Source organism: Mycteria americana, chromosome 1 (genome assembly GCF_035582795.1).
Source record: "Mycteria americana isolate JAX WOST 10 ecotype Jacksonville Zoo and Gardens chromosome 1, USCA_MyAme_1.0, whole genome shotgun sequence".
Lineage (NCBI taxonomy): Eukaryota > Metazoa > Chordata > Aves > Ciconiiformes > Ciconiidae > Mycteria > Mycteria americana.
The window spans coordinates 125,987,611-126,008,717 of NC_134365.1; the positions used below are offsets into that span (position 1 = coordinate 125,987,611).

The following is a 21,107-nucleotide window of genomic DNA, read 5'->3' on the forward strand; positions in this document are numbered from 1 at the left end:
CATGTTCTCCTTGTACCATTTTTTAAAGTAAAATGCCTTGATGTGGAATCGAGACAGCGGTAGTACCTGTGTCTCCTTCTTATCCTTGTATCTTTAACTATATCTCCTGTCTGAAGGATGCCTGTACGCAGTCAAATAGGTAGCCCAGTGTGCTTGCGAGCAACTTGGTTAAACGTCTGTTCTTGTGAGCGTGCCGGGCTCATGTCTGCAGCTCTGCGCTGGTCCTAGCTCTATGGCTTTGGAGTGAATGGACGTGCTGGACTCTGCCCTGAATTCATCGAGAGAGCGCCAGTATCGCCAGCACCCTCTTTGTCCCATTACAATAGGGCTCTATGAACACAGGCAAGCGTGCTAGTTTAAAGCTGGACTGTTTACTTTTATCACTACTTACTCATGCTGTTCTCTTGCCAGTCATCTGCCAGAGTGCTTAGAATAATTTGAAACAACAGGCAATATTTATTTCTAGCTTTGTGTGTCATGCTTCACAGGAGCACTCTTAATTTGCGCGTTATTATTTATCCAAACTTCTGGGAAGCTTTACTATGGACTGGACAGCACTGGTTATGGATTAGAACAGATTTAATATACACCCCTGACTGGCTGAAACCTATGAGGAAAGCCACGGTGTTTGCCTTTGCTGTAATGCTGAGGGGTATATTTAGTAGGTAGCCGACCCCGTCAGGGCGACACGTAATGCAGCGTGGCTGTGCAGTCAGTAGCTGACACGGGAGGATGCTGCAGGACCCCAGACTGCCTGTTGAAGGAGAGAGGGAGGCTCTCCTCCTTTGCTGGCAGATCATTTTGCTGTGTATCAGCGTCAGAGGCACGAGCATAACTGTTCTCTGTGTCTTTGGGACAAAAGAAGAGTTTCACTGTTATGAGCCCAGTGATAAAGTGTCAGTGTAGTGTAACTGCGAGGCGCGGGAACGGACACTGCCCCGAGAGAGCCTGGCTGAGGAAGAAAGCCCCGTCTCGCTGCTAGGATTCAGGTGAGTGAATTCATCCTGTAAAAGTTCAAATTAATGGGTGCAGTAGCAAAAAACAGAGTAACAAAGCTGAGCCATGTGAAGAGCAATCTCAGTACAACGTTAGCTAACTGCTGTAGTGTCAGTAAAGCAGGCTCACGCAGAGTGTGTGTTGGGGGGGGTAATTTTCTTGTGGCAAATCTGAATTTGCAAGATGGTGCGTGCAGACTGACTCTCGTGGGACTTTCAGGCAGATTTCTTATCCTACCTCTCAAGTTCATTTAAATTTTTCTCATAGCCTCCCCATAACACATCTTATTTGTTTCTGCCTGGGACAGATGGCATGACAAGTAACTTGTTAAGGTTTCTGCAGCTCTTTAAAGATGAAAAAACGTTTCCTATATGCTAAATGTTACTAACAGTTCCTAAAGTTTTGTAACTGTCCCAGTGGCTGAGAGGTGAGAACTCTGCATATTGGAAAAGGACAGGCAAATGATTATTTAAAACCAACAGTGGGGATAAATTCGCTTCAAATCAGTTCCTCATTGCAAAGTTATTTTCTAAGAGAAGCAACCCAGCTGCCTGGTGAGGTCAATAAATGTGTATGTAACAATCACAGTGCTGTTATTTGTCCTTCCTCAAAAGAACATCGACATTTTAGGACCTCTATTTTTTTTTCTTTTGAATTACTAACGATGCTCACTTTTGCTCGGGCTGTGGGACCTTACTCATATCTGTGAGCAGTTATACACATGAATAACTCCCTCGACTTAAATAGAACTGTTTGGTGAGTAATTACTTACCAGCTTGAATCAGGGGTTCCCAATGTGACTGATACATACATTGACATGCTCTTGCTGGAATACTGAAATCTGATTTGCAATACTGGTATTATAAGAAGATGCTTTAAGATTTTCCAGTTAAAAGCAAATGTGGAAGGAATAGATGTTTCAAGCTTACAAAATAAAATGAAATTTGATTGAGTGAAGGGATATAATTAGGGGCTGCTGCTGATTACTCTAGTTACAAGCTCAGATCTGTACCTGAAGGTGTCCCATGTAGGTTTCCTGGGTTTGCGCAGCGCCTGGTTTTAATCAGATGCATGTACGCTGATGATTCCCCCTTGCAGAGCAGGATACTTGTTACGGACAGTCTTGTGTACAGTTTGCAGTAGCAATACCCCAGGTATCTACCTACGCATGGCTGACCTCCGCAAAAGCCGTCTGCCCCACCGGAACAATCCCTCACGTGCTATCGAGGCTTGTGAAAGCACCTGTATGCTCTTGCTTGCTTGAGTTGCCAGGATTGCGATCTCTTTTGCCCAGGTGGGAAGGAAGCGAGCCACCTCCTTGGGGGCTGGTATCGATGCCTGCAGTGCCTCATTTGAGAGCAGTCCTCCCGGAGCTGGCTTCATTCCCCGTTTCCCCTGGGACCGACTGTGTCCCCTTCCTGGCTTGTCTGCTCTCAGATGCACTAGGAAGTGCTCAAGGTTGTTCTTGGACCTTGAAGGGACTTGACTATCTATGGTGCAAAGCTTGCATGAAGCCACTGAGACATTTGTTTTTGCAACAAGCCTGGCGGATTATTTGTTTAACCGAAAGAAGAAAAAAACCTCCTTTTTTTTTTTTTTTCCAAATACCACCATTGTAATTACAATTATAAATATTAGATAGTTGTATTACAAATACTACAAATTCCTCCGCCTCTAGTGTCCTGCTGAGTATGAGGAGAGACTTGTCTCTATGAGTTTTAGAAAAGTTTTGCTACATGAGACCATGCCACAGTCCCATGTTATTTGAGTAATCCACCTCTTGAGCGTGGCTGGAAGCGGCCACATCAAAGACAGACATAGAGACCCCATGGCAGGCAGCTACGGGGTAACTTGCTGTGGTGAAGGATTTTTCCCTAACCCCATCAACTGAACTCTCAGAGTCCTGAGAGTTTATAACCCTTCCAAAAACTCTTTAAAAATAAAACCCTTATGACTGTAACCCTCCCATACATAACAAGTCCTTTTGCTGAGCCCAGCTAAACTTTTGCCCTCTGTGATATCTTGTTCCACCGGATCATTGTCGGTTGTGTAAACACGTGTTTCTTTTCATCAGTGTTAAATGTGCAGCCTCTCAGCTCCCCTGCCCTTCTCCACGTCCTGGTATCTTGGGATGGGGTGAGCAGCCGTGCCCAGATCACCTTTTTTTCTGCTGTCTTGCTTCCCGCTCGACAGCCCTGTCGCTGAAACTCAGCTCAATGGCAGGAGAAAGGTTCACCTGGTGTCAGGTTAGCCAGGGTGCCTGAGTCTCCCTGGCCAAGAGCACCCCATTTTGCCCATGCTTCTGTGCCTGCATACGAAGAGATGCTGCAGTCTCCGCTGACTATGATCAGCTGTTATTTCCTTTTTATATGTGTCAGTGTGGAACATATTAAAATTTCTCAGTAGTGGTATGTTAGGAATCCCTCTGATGCCCCACCTCTAACTTAGCAGAACAATAAAAGCAAGGTTGTAGTAAGCCTTTGAGCAGCTGGCCGTCTATATATTCCTTCTTTTTTCACATAATCTAATTCAGACTATTATCCGGGTAGCAGTGGCACTACCACTTCCAGACACCATCAGTCCTTGTCCTGTTCTCTGGAATTTCGTTGCATGGCACGGAGATCCTTTCTACCACAGGCGAGTGTAGCCTTTCTTCTGGTGTCAGGGTATCGGGCTGCTGGTGCCATGGAGACACCGGTCCTAGGAATTCCACCACATTGCTATTTTTCAGCTTCTCTTTGTTATTCTTCTATTTGCATCAATCATTGTTACGGCTTATGCTTGTCACATTTACGTGCTTATTATTACTGAGCTGCAAACTGTGTCGGTCCGGCAGTGCGGAGGCAGCACAGGTTATGTTGCCCTTTAAGACATGTGAGTTGAGGATCTGAGTTAATGCCTCAGCTCTGGTTTGGCAAAGGTTAAGCATACCATGGCAGTGACAATCGCATTACTGTCATAGCAGCACGGCTCAAAGAGAGTGGGACCTAGGGGAACGCTCTTCCCCTTGTTAGAAGACATAAAATTGTTACCATGAGCCAAATATTTAGATTCCTTAATTATCGGAGGCCAAGGTACATGGATGGTGGTCTGAATTTTGCCTGTATTTAAAAGAAGAGAGGATTTTGCCCCTAGGGTCAGAGAAGAGGGAACATCCCCTTCAGTCATGTGCTGTCTCCAGCATGCATAGCACTCCCTGCTGGTCCTGGTGGCAGGGATGTCTTTGCTTTAGTATTAAAGAGTAAGAAACCCATTCCTACTCCTGCATCTATTGATAACTACAGTCCTTTGAGTTCTCTAGGAAATATGTTGAATCAACCTCTAATCATCAGGCATGCAATACAGTAAAAGACAGAGAACGAAAACCACCCACCTGCTTGTAACACGCTCCAACAGGTAGAGGACACATGCCCGAATGCCCTAGACCTCTCAGCAACTTGTCATTTGGCCAAGAGTCATTTTTCCTCATGTTGGGTCATAAGACTAAAGTAGAGGTAATTACTGAAGCAAATCCTATAGCTAATGCTTGGCTGGGAATATCTGCACTTGAGCCAGCAGCCACCCGTGCTGGTTTGCCTCCTGAGAGGCGTGGGCAGCCTTACTCAGACAGCTCGGCTCTGCGCCTGGTGCCTCATTGAGGAGTGCACCCTCTGGACGAGCAAGTGGAAAACCGTATTCCTCTCAATTCCTGTCCCAGACTCAAGACCATGACTACTTGGATATTCAGCGAGACACAAGAATAAAGAAAAAATCCAAGGCTGGCATCACCTCGCCATTAAATGGCTCTACTAGCTCATTAGAGAGAGATCCCATGCATGCCCCTAATCAATGTATTTAAAGTTTCCTGGAAGCAGGAAAAGGAAAGAATAAAACTACAAGTGCTCTTTTGTCCACCAGTAGTTATTCTTTGCGAGCGTATTAAAAACCTTTTCTCCATGTTGGCCTGTGCCTGTCTGCTGGCAGGGCGCCAGCTCGCAGTACCCACTAGAGTTTGTTATTTCAACCGCCTAGCAGGAAGGTGCTGCGAGCTCCCCCTCTCCGAGCCACCTGAAGGACTGGAAACATTCTTGGAAACTTCAAAAGGAGAGGGAGGCTCAGCCAGCTCAAGTGCTGTTCAGCCTAATTTGTTCCACCTCATGCACCGGGTCCCCGCCACGTGAGCGCTTACGGAGGGGCCTTACACGAGTCGCTCCATCGAAGCCCGGGGAACCAGTCCCATGCGTGCTCATCCCGTGCGTGCTGATGCTCCCAGGGGTGCTCGCAGCAGTGCGTTCTTCCATTATATTGGCTGCAGTCACTATGCTGTTTCTTATGCTTCAAATGCCGTGGTCTTCCTATTTTTTCAGTCTGCTTACGGTCACAGGTATGCGTCTCCTGAAATACTAAAAGATTTAGCAAAGCCTCACAGCAGAAAATGACGTGCAGGAGTTTCTCTCCGTTACCAGCGTGTTTGACATTTCTGACTGCCCAGAGGCAGCGTCCGTTTTCCCTTCTTGGTTTTTTCGGGACCATGCTCTGCAGTCGCTGCCTGGCAGGCAGTAGGACAGCGCAGCCTCAGTAGGACCAGAAGACGTGCTTCCCTCCTGTGGACACCCAGATGAAGAGGCTTAGGTCCCTTCTTTCGAGTCTGTTTTCCTCTCTACTGCCTTTTTCCTTCCCCTCTCCTCTCGCCAGCTGTTGCCAGCGCCGGCCAGGAGCGCGTGTTATTCGTGTGCCCTCCTCGCAGGCACAGGCTGCCCTGCAGCCTGCTGTGTGACGGGTGGACGGAGCTCCTGGGCGACGGGTGAGAACGTTCCCCTTGGTGTCAAAGGGGACGAGCTTCAGCACAGCTGGATGTCAGCGGGGCAAACGCTCATTTAGCACAATGAGGCCTGGGGGAAGCATTTCACTTATTTAGACCTGTAAGGATCTCACTCAAAATATTTAGTTTGGTATTTGCCCTGTCTCGGGAGGGGAAGAAACCTGTTCACATGCTGCACGGAGGCATTTCACAAACAACTGGAGTTCCCTGTGTTCACCTGCTGCTTCCCGGCTGCCACATGGCCGCCCAGTGACTCTGTCAGGTGTTTTGAAAGGCGGCTGCAGAGCCGAGCAAGGGTTTCGAAAGCATATGTAGGAGGCCAGCTACTTCACTGCTGGGACAGGAACGGCTACAGTAAAATAACTAGATAAGAAGGTGACTACATTTATTTACAGAGCTAAAACATACACTGGAGCCGATAAAGCCTCTGAGTTGATTTGAGAGAAAGCAGGATGAGGCACAGCATCTTAGGCTGTCTCTTCTACTAGATAAACCGTTCCCTTAAATCGCTGAAACGGCCACTCGTACGATTTTGCCCCAGAGCACACAGTGCTTCCCAAGTGGTTCCTGGGCATGGTGCGGGCAGTTGCGTGGGTGGAAGCCCTCTGAGTGCCGTGGAGGCTGGAGGAAGTCTGGGAGCAGACCACGCCATGCCACACGGCCACAGCACTGGAGGGCCACTGCGGGGGGCTTTAACGTCCCAGCAGAGATCTGGCCTTAGAGCAAGACTTGAACTGTGGACACACAGAACAACACATGGCTTTGGGAGAAGGGTACCCCTTCACAAGGGGAGCCCTGGCGTAAGGGCAGACCCACTGCCCCTGTCAGCCGGGGGCTGTGGTGGAGCGTGGGGCAGCTCTGTACGCAGGGGCCCCGAGCCGACCGCCCAGCCGGGGCTTCGGCCACTCATTGCGGGAGCAGAACGATTGGTTCCCCAAGTTCCCTGAAAGCACAGATGTGTTACTCAGAAATCCTGGTGACGGGTCGCCGTGGGCCACGCGCGCACCGTGGGCCACGCGCGCACCGTGGGCAGGCAGCGGCAGCAGCGGGGACACCGCAGTGCTACCCCACGCCTGGGGCTGCGGCACCGGGGTCGCCTGCAGCACAGATTGCTCCTCCCTCGCTTCCCACCCCCAGCCCCTTTCGTGGCGGGGTTCTCATGGCAGTGGGGAGTTTAGCCCCGCAGAACAAACCCTGGTGTAACCCAGCCGTGTAGTTTGACCAACACAGTCGTTTCCACGCCAGTCCAGACCTTGGAGTGCAAAATCCGCAAATCCTTATCTTTCTGGCCTAAACCTTTCCAGGTTAGAGAGAGTTCTTGAGAAATCCATTTTGGTTTCAGAAAGATCTTGGTGGCATTTTTGTCAGAACAGCAGTGGCAAACTACACACACACACACACACACGTATATATACACATATATGGTTAGTGACACTTTTTTAGGGCTGGAGTTTGGAGAAACTGAGTAGTCTTGTAACTCTTCTGTTTACATAACAAATTCAGAATGAGGGAACCACATGGTAGGATCCAAGTAATTGTGTTTACTAAATATGCACAGCATGCAAGGCCAGGCTTAGTTATATATACACACTGCTCCTCCAACAGGATTTTGGCAGCCTCCGAAACATAAAAGGCCTTGAGTGACTTGAATTGTACCCCCATCGTCAAGCATGAGTCTCGAATATGGAAAATGCACAGCAACCGAAGGCCAAGCTGAGCATACGTGCATGCCGAATTCACGGGGCTCAGGAGCAGGGAACAGCTAAGTAGAAGTTACACCATAAATGAGCTTTTCCATTGCTCCCTTCCTACCTTCCAGGGTAAAAGCTGTGCAGATCCTATAGACGTTTGGAGAATTGCTCAGCTCTTTCTTTTTTCCAAGACACATAGCAAAAAGGGAATTTCTGTTTACGTTCTCACAAAGTGACTGGCTAAATAATTCCAGATGATGGAATTTTCTTCTGTCCTTAAAGCAAAACAAAATCTTAACCTTCACCACTCTCTAAACGATATTAAGACTATGATAAGAAATCTTTATTTCAGCATTCAAAAAGCAGTTAACAACATAAAGTTGGAAAAATAACCCTACCTCTGCCCCTATGTCCATGTGCAATACAGGCTTGGATTGTACGTTCATATGGTCTTTCTTTGGGATGTCTTCTATTTTCCCTGCAGTTTTTAGGTAACAGCTGTAACAGCTTTTAGCGTGTTATATCTCTATGAATTCCTGAAAACTAGTTATACGGAAAGGCCACTATAAGCCTATTACTAACAACATGTAATGCCCATAGCAGTGAATTCTGAAAAAAATGGGAAGTGGTGATTTTCATCCACTGTTAGGCCAAATTTTTTTGCAGCCAGTTTTCAGCCTGAGAATATGAAGTCACCTTTGCATCTTTTTCTTTACGGGATGTTGTAAAGAGGAAGCATTTTGGCTTCCTTTTTGTTAGCTTGGCAGATGAGCTGTTTACCACAGTTTTTCACATGAAAAGAAACTGAGGAAAAAACAGCTTAAATAAAAGAAAAAAATTCTATGTGAAATTGTTGATTTTGATTAAAAAGTGTATTTTCCAAATGAAACAAAATGTCATTGTAAGTACAGCTATAGTGATTAATGATTACAGGTGTACTTGCTTCTGGTTTTGGACAACACCGGGACTTTTAAAAAAAAAGAATGCTAATTTAAAGTGAAATGCCATTGCACAATATCAGCTGGAAAAGAAAAATGTCAACATACTTCATCACAGTGATGTACCTGAGTGAAAATATTTAGACTTTTTTTACACAATCAAAAATCTACACCCTAACTTCTATATGTTTAAATGTCCCTCTGAGACTTTTTTTCTATATATCTCAATTACATATGGCATATGTACTTGAAAAATGTATGTGTATACTTCACATAGGTTTTTCAGGAGATACTGGCATGTGCAAATAGCCTGGTGTTGTCTGCAGTCCTGCTTCCAATACCTACACACTCGTTTTGCCAGTATGTCTATCAACAGCTGTAGACAGGTTTTTTTCACAAAAGATGGGTCACATTTACATCCGTGGTCTCTCTTTTTACTAACCAATATGTGATAACTGTACTTTTTTCTTCTTTCAAAGTTTTGTTACCAAAGCCTGCTACATTTCTTTGCCAGGGAAGTTTCAGGGCAATTTTAAAAGGTTGTGAAAGTGTTAATAATTTTTGTATTGTGCTGTGCTTATCCTGAAGAAGGTACAGACGTCTTCCTTTTCTCACATTTTTCCCTGCTTCTTTCCAGCTTTCTCAGAGTGTTTTTATGAGGCAGACTCTATGTCATCCAATTATTTCCTGAAGAAAACTAGAGAGATAAGCCTTTGAAAACCGAGCCAGGACTCCAGATTTCTCTCACTGTATTAAATCATAATGATCAAAAACATAGAAAGATATAGAAGCACAAAATTAACAGTGGGACAGAGAGAGTGGGAATGGGGATCCCTGGATGTAATATTACATGAGATGATTCCGTCCAGTATCAAGTAAATTTATTTGGACAGAGAGGGAATTACTGGGTGTGTAATACTGATTAACTATGTTGGAGAGAGACCTTGCCAAGCAGCGTGTTTTGGTCAACCTCTTTATAAAGAAGAATAGGAATGTAGGTAAAAGGTTAACTATTAAAAAAAAAAAAAAAAAAAGTGTATCACTCCTCCTGTTAGCTAACCCTTGGGCATCATCTGCATGAACCAGAGTAGTACAGTTCAGTTCTGGGAAGGAGTCTGTCCCAGCTCCCATGGCCGGGAGATTTCTCTCTTACCCCTCCCTGTTTGGAGGGATACTTATTGACATGAATGAAACTGTACATAAATGTATCCAAGATCCTAAGTGTTTAGTGTTGTTTAAGCTCCTTATACTGCAAAGACATAGCATTTTTTTAACGCCATATCCACTGAAAAACATTTGCTTGAGGAAAATACACCAGGTCATAGGTCAGACTCCAGGAAAAAAATATACTGTCTATTAAATCCACAGTCACATCATTTTTCCTTTCCTACTTAGGCACATGGACAATAGTTTGAAACCCAAAAAAGGCTTTAAAAAATGTCTAGCACAGAGCATCCCTAATTACATTTCTTCCCAGCATGAGACTTTGTATGTCACTTCAGCCCGACAAACCCCGACTCCCAGCTTGGATGAGCTCTGGAAGTGTTTCTCACTGCTATGCGCTCCTCTCACAAAAGCGTTTGAGCAAGCTATAAAGCAACACACAAATCATCAAGCACTTTGGTGGGGAGGCCTTGTAATTTCAGGCTGCTTGGGAGATGAGTATCAGTTGGTTTAGAGGATCGGCAGCAACCCAGAAAACAGTTTTGAAAGAGGCTTGTATAAGGCAATAAAGGCACGCACCAGCTCTTTAAATAGGCAAGAGGCTCTGCGGGAGCATTTCTTCGTGACCAGGGAACTGTTTTATCATACGTTTCTTCAGAAAGTCCTCACTCTTTTAACTTTACTTATGACTATCCTTTGCTTCATCAGGTTATATTTAGATGGATAATTCACAGCTCTTTCAAGCTGTAGCTGTTTGGAGTAAAAGCGAAACTAAATCACCCATGTAGGACTACGGTCTTTGTGAGAAGGATCAAGGGGCTGTGATGAAGCACCTCAGCGAGATGCCCTCTTTTCCCTGCTGGCACAGAGCTCCGGGCAGCATTCTGGAGGCTGTCCGGCCCCTGTTTTCTGGGGGATCTCCTGGCCTCCAAAATGTGCCAGAAACCCGGGTGCCTGGGTGGATATCCACATGACTCTACCTACATATATTTTTCTTCCCAGCTGATAGGTGGGATGCACTTGGATATTATGGAATATAATGTATTTTTCAGATGCTGCTCTTCAATTAACAGGGAAGAGACTGACACTGAGCAAGTGCAGCCTGACAGTGAGCACCTGAAGCATGCCCACCTGAATGCACGTGAGTTTGGTGCTCAGGAGGGCAGGGCAGCCAGAGACCTAGGTAGTCCTCCACGCAGTGCAGATCGGTGCTCAGCAAGCTTCCCGGGAGACCGCTTTGCTCATGCCTGGGCTCGGACCCTCAGCATCCCTCCATCCTGGGGGTGCCCCTTGTCCCTGCAGCACAGCAGCTGCAGGAGACCGACACGCAGCCCCTAGAGCCAGGGGTCAACCTGCCTCCAGCCTTTCCATGTGCTACCTAGGCCAGAAATTCCCATCTGTAATGCAGGAGGCAGCCTAGCTTTGCTCCCCTTTGACACTTTGAGTGGATACGCAGTCCTTTCAATTTGCAGAAATCTCTGATGTGTTACTAATCACCAGTTTTGAGGGGAACCCATTAGGGACATCACCAAGTGAACAGATCGGCGTTGCGCCACTTGGGATGTTACAAGTCAAAAAGTTCTCCCCAGTAAAATGATAAAGCAATGCTTAAAGTAACAAGGCCTGGACCCCTCCTTCCTAATGCCATATACTCTACCTACTGTGGGAATGATGCTCACTCAGAGCATGTATTTTGGCTAGCAAAACTCCTGCATGCCTTAATATTATTTATGTCTGTTTTTCTCCAGAGGTCTTTTTGGTCAGGATTGTGATTTATGTTGTTTTTATTCCAGCTACGCAGGAGATTCTTTGACGGATTACAATCTCAGCAAACTCCAACTCGAGAAGAAGAATGACAACTAAGAGACTTAAACCAGACTTTTCACCATCCTGGAAAGGAACTGGCTGCCAGTATCTGGAGTTTTTTTAATACTCTACCTCCCTCTGCTGTTATCAGCGAGAAGTTTCTCGACAATGGGAAATCATGTACTTGCGGCTTCGATTTCCATGCTCTCGCTCCTGGCGATGATGGGAGACGCAGACAGTAAAACAGACAGTTCCTTCATGATCGACTCCGACCCCAGCCGCTGTATGAGGCATCACTACGTCGACTCCATCAGCCACCCCCTGTACAAGTGTAGCTCGAAGGTAAGGACTTGCCTCACCCCTTCGCAGCAGGGTGCTGCGTCAGCAGAGTTGTTAAAATGAGCCATTTTGGGTGATTTTTCTCTGCACGAATTCCTTGCTGCCAAAATCCAGCTGCAGAGATGTACAGATGTAGAGACATCTCTGTGTGTACATCAGAACTGGGGCTGGAGACAAAGGCTCTTGCGTCTCTTTTCACTTTTTCCAAAGGAAAAACACACCATGATGGTAAAGCTAACATGCAGTAAATGATAAGACTCAAAGGAGCACCTTGGGGTCCCAGCCACCAGCACCAAGGAGATGGGCTAGTTTGGAAGTTTAGATCATCCCACTCACCCCCTTCTTCAAGTGAGTCTTTCATCTGGAGTATGTAAACTTATAACTTTCGAGGTCAAGAACTGAGATAAAGAATCAAGCTGTAAAATGGTAATGAAAAAAGAATGTGAAAAACATCGCTAGGTTTTTTTCCCTATTTAGTTTCAAGGCCTTTGTTTTCATGCAGAATGTCAATTGGATGCTTACTGTAGGGCTTAGGAGCAGAAGGAAATACAAGATTGCCTTTCATTTGAGATTTCAAGCCTGAAAAATTTTGTGTCAAAATGGTTTAGCAGCCTGCGCATGTAGCCTACAGTCATTTATTTCATTGCGTGGGGAGAAAGAATGGGGAGAAACAATGGGAAAATCCTTTCTGGTCCCTTTCGTCTTCCTAATTTGTTCCGGCTGAGTTAACCCAGTGCGTATTCAGATGTAGTCTCTGCTTGGACCATCCCTCTGTCCCGCAGAAAGTGGCTTTGCCTTATGCACCCACATCCCTGGATTAACAAAAGGGAACGCCCACCAGCGCCAACGCTTTTGCCCTGTGTTGGGTAGGAGAGCGATGGGAGGCGGGTGGGAGATCAGAGGCTTTTGCCCTGCTGCTCTTGAGTTCAAACAGCAAAATCGTGCATTACTTGTGATTCAGGAGAGATCTTTTGTTTTGCTCTCAGCCTCAACTAGACCTTCTTACCATCTGGGAAACATCCAGCATTAACATACAGCACTGCAGAGATCCATCTGTTTGTGCAATATCGATTTTATTGCAGTTGACTCCAGTGCAAAGGTGAAAAGTGTGGGTGGTTTTTATGTCCTGGCAGGGGGGTGCTAGCTGCCCTCCCCTCCCACGGCAATTCAGATCACCTATGACACCTGAGAAGCCATCGCTACCATGATGGTTTGGTGCAGGAGGGCGATGGCCCACCCAGCTGGCCCTCGCTCTCGACTCGCTGCGCTGGCAGAGAGCAGAAGTAGCTGCGGTACGTAACACAGGCGAGATGGTAGGTGGCCCCAGAGGCCCTTTGGTCTCCAGGTTTGGGTAGGATCCCCCTTTGCCCCTCTACACACAGAAGAGCAAATGAGTACCAAGTGGTGACTTCACGAGGGTGGTGAGAAATGCAGAGTATCACTGACCTGGGCATACTGCCTCAGACAAAAGAGGATGAACACAACAGGTCCCGGCGCAGCCCCTGAGGCAATCCGGTCCCGGAGGATGAAGGATGGGGCTTCTCTGACCCAGGGACAAAGGGCTGGGTCCTAGTCCTGGTGTCTCCTCTCCTGTGGGCCGTCACCCACCCACCTCCCTTCCCCAGCTGCGGCAGGTTCCCACAGCACGGCTTTGCCTCCGCTTGGCCCCGCATCGCTGCCAGCTCTCCGGCAGCCACCACCACAGGCAGCCCCTCCTGTCCCCGGGCCAGCTGGGCACTTGCTGTGGGGCTGCTACACCTGCGCTGCCAGACCCACGGCTCCACGCACTCCTGCCCGCCCTGCCGTCAGCCCGTGCCCCACCTCCAGCCATGCTTTTCTTCCCTGCTCGGGGCATTGCTTCCTACATAGCCCAAGGAAGGAAGAAAGGAAGGAAAGAAGGGAGGAAGGAAACCCAACAACAACTCAACTTCTTAACATCCCTAATGACGGAGAACAGCAATCAGGCCTTTAGGAGCGGGACTGAAGGAAATGAGAGCAGGGAAGGCATTGTAATGAAAACCATATTGTTTCAAAAGTGAGCTTTGAGAAGAAAGCTGTTGACATAAACATTTGTAACTCTGACTGCAAAAATGTCAGTGACGTTTTTTAAATCAAGCCTTTAATGGAAATCATGTTTGAAAATATTATCACATCTCTTGGCTTCCCAAATTCCACAACCATTTCAAGAACAGTTTTTTAACAATAGTGCAAGTTGTATGGACTTTCTCATGAAGTGGAAAATGAAAACAGTTTCCATACACAGTGAAATAATTTTGACGTTTCCTAGAAAACTTCTGTTTGTTAGATCAAGCTCTTTTTTTTTTTAAGGTCTCAGGGATCTGAATCATCCTGCTAGACATATGGCTTCTGTTCTGAAGCTAGCATATAAACACAGACCAATATTAGACTTGCTAATGAAAATTAGATACAATGTCTGTTCCTGTATATATAGTGATAAAACATAAACAAGTCAAAAAAAGGAAGGTTCTGCGGCAGTAGCTGTGGGAATTGTGGTATCTCTTGACTCCACCGAGTTTCCATTGTGAAGCTTGGACTGACAACTGATGTCAGGCAGAGACTTTGCCCTTTTTTGGCATGATATATTGGTTCCATCGAGCCACCCTTTTTCACTCCGTATGTTTTCCCTCTTAGTGCAGCATAAAATTACAGAAGTTAAAAATGGCTTCAGAAATTGCAAGATGTATTACGTTTGCTGTCCGTCTTGGTTAAAAAAGGATTATGTCCACCGTGCTTCTCTGTGGAGGCTGCCAATTGTACCCACATGGGAAGTAGTTTTGTTACATTTGGAAACATCCACCCAATATAATTTAATCATTAAAATCCCTCTTGCTTGTGACCTCAGGCAGATGTTGAAAACAGGTTTCCAAAGCCGTCGGAAACATAGCCCATTATACTAACATAATGTATAAAAGAGACACAAAGGAGGGATGGAAGGAGGTAATTTGTTCCTGAAAAACAGTTTTCCTTTGACTTCAAGGAAAGGTTTGTGGCAGCTCATGAGGTACTGCCTTTCCTGACTCTATTGGATTCTGCATGACCTCTGTCACGGAGACCCACTGGTCTTCCATGTGCTGGATCACCTCGCCGCTGCAACCAGAGCCTCCTAAATTACAATATTGGCTGTCACAAGCGCTTCCTCCAGCTGTGCCAGAAGAGTGCTACCACTGACAGCCTCGCGCTGAAGAATCCAGCCCAGAGAGACGCGGACCAGACGAAGAAAGATTTAGCAAATGTCTGAAGACATTTGCTCATGGGGTAGCTCAGGATTTTTCAGTAATGCATGCTCACAGCCAGGCCATGGATACTGTGTGAAAGTCTGTTCTCTTGCATCTCAGCCCATCTGCTTTCGGGCCTCAGCTTGTTGCTGAAGAGGACTACAAACACTGTTAATATCAAACCAGTTCACAACTTCTGAACTTCCAGAATACAGCTCAAGTGATCAGAGTCAAATATTGCCTCGGGTTCACGTTGCTCTCTTTTGTGACCATCCAGATACCTGTGAGACTGCTGACTTTAAGTAAGGAAACCTATTTTTCCCTAGCTGCTCATACACGTCAGACCCCCCCCCCCGCAGTTCCCACGTTGCAGCGCGCCACGCTTCTGCATCCAGCATTGCAAGGTGACATGCACAGGCTCACACGTGCGGGAGACGAGGGGAGCCAAGAGGCTTAGGTATCAGGTTATAAAATACCCACACGTTTTTACTATATATACACCCACTGTATTACTGTGGTGTGCCATCATAGCATTACTAATTATTTAGGCGATAATCTCTATTGCGCTACAGTATACAATGCAATAAGCAGCTGGTGCAATTGACTAAATGGCAAAGCAAAGCTTTTAAAGTACATGCTATTTCCAGCTCATTCACGCACCTGCCAAAATCCACTGGTGCTCTTCTGGATTTATGAGGAGGAGGAGGTTAAATTTTGCTGAGGACTTCAGGTTAGCCCAGAAGTTTAGAAAGCTATCAAAATGGGAAATCTTAAAATTTTTTATCCTGCAAGTTTGACTTGATACCCATGGTGCTGTGCCATTTGTAAACATTTATACTGTCATCCAAAAACAGGGCATAAAACCAACACTGTGTAATTTTACACAACAATGAATATTGACTACACTCTTATGAAAAACTAAGTAGCCAGCAAAATTTGAGATTAAAATTAGAATCTCCACAGAATAAAACATGTTTTTAAAGACAAGGGTTGCAAAGCAATTATAAATGCAGTTGCACATTGAAGAAATACTGACTGTTTTTGCATTAGAAAGCTTGATGTTCATAAGAAATGTGTTCAGATACAGATATTGGCACATCAGATAATTCTGCCCTATAATTACACTGTTGCACTGTAGTCCTTAACCCTGTTCCTTGGAGGTTGGTTTATTTTTTTCCTGGCATTTCTGAAAGTACCTGCACACACAGGAGCAGATGCGTGCCATAGAAAGTCCTTAGGGTAACAGCACCAGAAGTGACTAACTGTTCCAGCTCCAGAAGCATCAACCATTAGAAGTCACCTCCACCATGCAGCAACGTGTGCTGTTACACTTGGGCTGAAATCACAGAATCATAGAAATGTTGGTTGGAAGGGACTCTCGAGCTCCTCTGAACCTCCCAAAAAGCAACTTGTGGCCATTGCATGTCCCCTGTTGCTACTCCTGAGGAGTGTTTGGCTCCGTTGTCTTTGCGACCCCCCTTCCAGCCTTTGCCAGCTGCCATCGGATTGCTCCTCACCCTCCTCTTCAGCCGAACGCATGGGAACTGCTTGTGACAGAGCATGCTCACAGTCTGGTGAACTGGTCAAAGTGGGGGACCTAACAAGAGCTGTCAAGATGCTGGGAAGGAAACTAACTTTTTAAAATGTCCCAATCTGCTGTCTTTCCTTTGCAGTACAGGCAGGATGAGATACCTGTGCAGCTCTTCACCAGCTGCCTGCCTGTCAATATGGAAAGTGAGTTTTGTTTACCAGGGGACAAACGTGGATCTTTATCTGTCAGTAACGGGTTGATAGCACTGTAATAATTGTCCCTTTCCCTGTTTTCATACACACTACAGACACTGGTATTAAGGAGCTTGACATAGCTGATAGGACAAAGCCAGGGTGTGGCTCAACAGTGCACTGAAATTTTCTTCTCACCATATTACTACTAAGAGCTAAAGTGAATTATACTAAAGTGCTTATGAACAGGCAGCATCACAGGAAGGGGACCATAAATTTATGCTACAAATCGTGAAGGATGGTAAATTTATTGGAGAGCGACAAGAACCCATCTCTTCATTAAACCAAGGAACAAGACGGTACCAACCCCTGATCATTAGCTCATGAAGACATCTTCCTTGTGATCTGTGTTGACTGAAGTGTACTTGTTAATATATTAATACATTTCCAAGCAAACAATTTAGCATGCAAGTACTCTTGGAAGAGCCATTTTTAAGGAGTGTCCAAAGTATGTGCTTTATGGATGATCAGTGCCTTTCCCATGGACACAGGCAGTGCTGGTATTTCCTACTTTATACTAGGAATATTCTCTCTGTCTTTCTCTCTTATCTTTCCTCATGACTCTGACTAAAGAGAAAATTAAACATTTGACATACCTGCTTGCAAAACTTGGAGATTTGCAGCCAACTGCTTGTGTGTGGTGAAAGAAGTTCAGAAATGTTTGATGTTGTAAAATATTTGCTGTGACATTTGTAGTTATCCTTTTAGACTGTCTGGAAAAACCGTAAGATATGGGGAGCATGGTTAAAATGTAATTTTCTTCCTTAGTTATAGGACAGACTTACAACTGTTTTACTGCCTACTTTCTCACCTCTGTCACATTTTGACGTTGTTGGGATGATACAATAAGTCGATTTTGAAGTTTGTGTTGGTTAATGAGATATAGCTGATCCAGACTTAAATAATATATCATTCCCCATGAAGGTGTAAGAGTTTGTTTAAGCTTGTCCAACACTTATCTGTTATCAAGGTGATAGCAACTGTTTCTAACCACATGATTTCCTGAGCTTTAGAAGACCTTTCTGTATTTTCTATAGAGTTTAGGACACTCTATCTATCTCCTCTGCTCAACAAGAGGTTGGGAAGGGGAGTAGGTGACGCCCCATGGGCTTTCCTTCCTTAGAGTCTCCTGTTGTGCAAATGACCTTGCTCTGGTCACAGCTCAGTCGGTGAACTCAGGAGGAGAAGAACCATGGAGCCTGCACTGCTTGTGGAAAATCTCACTAGTGAACCCTCACGTTTGGCAAGGAGTTCATCTTGTTTACATTTTCACTGCCTTACGCTGTACAGTGCTTTTTATATAGATACAACTGATGCAATTATATATATATACACATATTCAAGGTGCTCTTTGTAAAAGAACCTAGAAACTTACTTCTTTAGAAGCAATAAACTGAGCATCTTCTTTACATTTCTACTCTGTATGTTTATATAGCTAAGCACTTGAGACATTCACTGGCCCTGAGGACCAGTTCTGCTGATCATTAGTATACAGGCAAAATATTGGAAAGTATCCAACCAAAGTATCAGTCTGGCTGATGATTTAAGGGCTTGGCTGCCACAAATCTGGGGTCAGCAAGCCACAGTTTCAGTGCCTGGAGAGCAGGGCTGGCTGTGATCCTTTGGAGCTCTGAGGTCAGCTTTCAGAAAACCAGGCCCCGTAGTCCTAATCGGTGTCGGTGCCTGGGACTCCGGGAGGAGACTCTCTTTTCCTCCTGCCCACGTTACCTCCTCCGCTCTCTCAGACGCAGCTCGGGAGCAATGCACGGTGTGGGGCTGGTGCCCTTGCTGAGGTAGGGAGGTGCAGTAAATGAAGAAAGACCAGACTGGAGGGAGGTACCCGTCTGCCGGTGTTAGCTGCGTGCTGGCAGCCATGGGGGCACGGTTCCTAACCCGTCTCTCTTCCTTTGCAGATGGTGCTGCTGGCTCGCTGCGAAGGGCGCTGCAGCCAGACATCGCGCTCGGAGCCGATGGTTTCTTTCAGCACCGTCCTGAAGCAGCCTTTCCGTTCCACCTGCCACTGCTGCCGGCCCCAGACCTCCAAGCTGAAGGCCATGCGGTTGCGATGCTCGGGGGGCATGCGGCTCACTGCCACCTACCGCTACATCCTCTCCTGCCACTGCGAGGAGTGCAACTCCTAGGGACATGCCTGCCGCAGCAGAGGGGAGACTGGGATGCTGCTGTGGGGGAAGGCTCCCAAGAAGTAACCCGAGGTGAGGCCGACGCTCCCGGCATACAATCGCAGTGAGGACAGGACTAACCAGGCTGGATCGGATCTGAGAGCTAAAGAGTGAAATATCCTGGGGCCCTGGATGGTGCCGGTACCGAAGCGTGGGCTGTGACAAAGGCGAAAGCACGAGGACTTGTTTTTAAGAAGCCTTTCTTTTTTTCTGAAAGGATATTTTTGTGAGTTTCTTCTTTTTCAGGCTCAGCTCTGACTACAGGGAGGTGCTTTTACTTTAGGCCGAGGGCAGCAGGGGAAAAGAGAGGAAGGTCAGCTGGATGACAGCACTGCGCTCTGGAAGTTGGCGTTCGGACAGAGGATGGGCATCAGTTCCCACGTGCAACCTCTTAACCTATCAATTTATTCTCAGTCTCCTAGTTATATTGGCCTTCAAAACAAACTGTGTTGTTGGCAAGGGTTATCTGTTACTGATCTAGCAGCCAAGCGCTGGATAACTTTAACTGTGGTTTAGCAGAAATTACAAATAAATCATTGAAAAGTGAACTGGATATGAAATGTCGCTCTGGGATTACCCAGCCCTAGCCAGCTGAAATGATTATTTGCAGCGTGCAGCATCAGAGTTCAGTGGCCGAGTGACTCCTGAGAAGTGGAAGGTTATGAGACTCATTATTCCCCTCTAAAAGCCTGGAGAAGTGACACATCACATCTGTCACAAAAGCCATTATTCAAACACTAAAAACTAATCAAAGATTAAAATGGCACATACTAAACAGAGTCTTTTCTTAACTTGGGTAGACCTGTTGATGTACAGAGCCAGAGCCACCAAAATAATGACCAAACCTAGGACTTATTTTCGTCCATAGCTCTTAGGCCACGGAGCATCATTTTACCTTTTAAAGGCAGGCAATCCTAGACACAGGGGAATGACACTGACGTGCCCATAGGAAGTTCCAGGCAGAGTTTGAGTCCCAGCGTTATCCACTGGAGCACAAAGGCTGTGGTTCGATTTACCTAATGATCTGCAACCTGGGGTCCTGGTCAACTCACCATCCAGCTTGGCAGCTGCTCAGGGAATGGCACAGCTCTTGGCTGGTCCATAAGCCCACGCGTCCTTTGCGTGCACACAAGGATGGAGGAGGCTGTGGCAGGGTTAGCACGAGCTCAGACCTCACCTGTAGGTGAAGCTGTCCCACAGCCAGGGCATCAGAGCTGCAGGGTCCTGCAGAGCAGGGGTAGCCAGCGCTTCTCGGTGAGAAGCAAATGAGGCCATGAGCTGCTTTCCCCTGTAGGACCATTGCAGAAAGAAATGCCTCGACGAGCTGAATGAATTGCAGTGATTGATAGGGTGAAAGGATCCCAAAATAACAAAGGTTCCCAAGTTTCGGAATGGTATTTGCAGAGAAACTCTGTCCCTCCTCCATTAACATGACGTTTTAAGAAGGTTCAGTCATAGGCTCCTGTGACTGCAAGGAAACAACATCATGTATTACAGTTCTTATCTCCTTAAATAGCAGTATATCCAGTCAGTCAGCAATATGTCTGCGATGTTCACATAAACCCGGCTAAGCCAGTTTTTCATAGAAGTCATGAAGGTGTTGAGAGCATCTTTGCTGTGTAAGGATTCAGAGTCAGTGCACTTTCTACTCCTCAGTAGCACTCATGTGCATAGTCCTAGTTATTCTCTGGGACAGGCTGGAGCGGCTCCCCTGCACAGCAATGTCTGTCAGGGCCCCGTGGTAAGGAGGGGAAGTCCTATCCAAGCCCAGCATTTGGTCCATCTGTTCAGCGCCATCCAGTCTGTCTGCAGCAAATGGCATACGCAGCGGTTCGAGGATGCACACTGACATTGCAGGGGATCCCCAAGGTCTGCCAGGGAGGGCAGTCATCCTGTGGTCTACACAGGAGTTACTGTGGCTGCTCGGACAAAGCCAAATTGCTTTGCCACTGCCTCCTCACGGTGAATATGTACGGGATGTGAAGGCAGGCAGGTGACAGACACTGGCCTTGCAAGCCAAATCCTGGAGCAGGAAGGCAGTCAGTAGTGGAAAGCAAGGGGGGACAGGTACACCCACGGACACCAGTCAGAGAGGTTTGTGATACATGGACAGGCTGGATCGATGGGCCGAGGTCAGTTGTATGAGGTTCAACAAGGCCAAGTGCAAGGTCCTG

At 46.4% G+C, this 21,107-nt stretch overlaps 1 protein-coding gene across 1 annotated transcript; it reads left to right on the forward strand.

Annotated features, from left to right (window-relative positions):
* Nucleotides 1-770: 770 nt before the first annotated feature.
* NDP (norrin cystine knot growth factor NDP) lies at nt 771-19,438 on the forward strand. The gene is made up of 3 exons (XM_075491876.1): nt 771-989; nt 11,384-11,738; nt 18,667-19,438. Exons 2-3 carry the CDS (start codon nt 11,565-11,567, stop codon nt 18,892-18,894), a joined length of 402 nt encoding a protein of 133 aa, XP_075347991.1. The 5' UTR covers nt 771-989; nt 11,384-11,564; the 3' UTR covers nt 18,895-19,438.
* Nucleotides 19,439-21,107: the final 1,669 nt, after the last annotated feature.

Coding starts and splice junctions, on each gene's coding strand:
- NDP (XM_075491876.1), top strand. CDS start 11,565: ATGGGAAATCATGTACTTGCGGCTTCGATTTCCATGCTCTCGCTCCTG. Junction 11,739..18,666: donor TGTACAAGTGTAGCTCGAAG/GTAAGGACTTGC, acceptor CTTCCTTTGCAG/ATGGTGCTGCTGGCTCGCTG.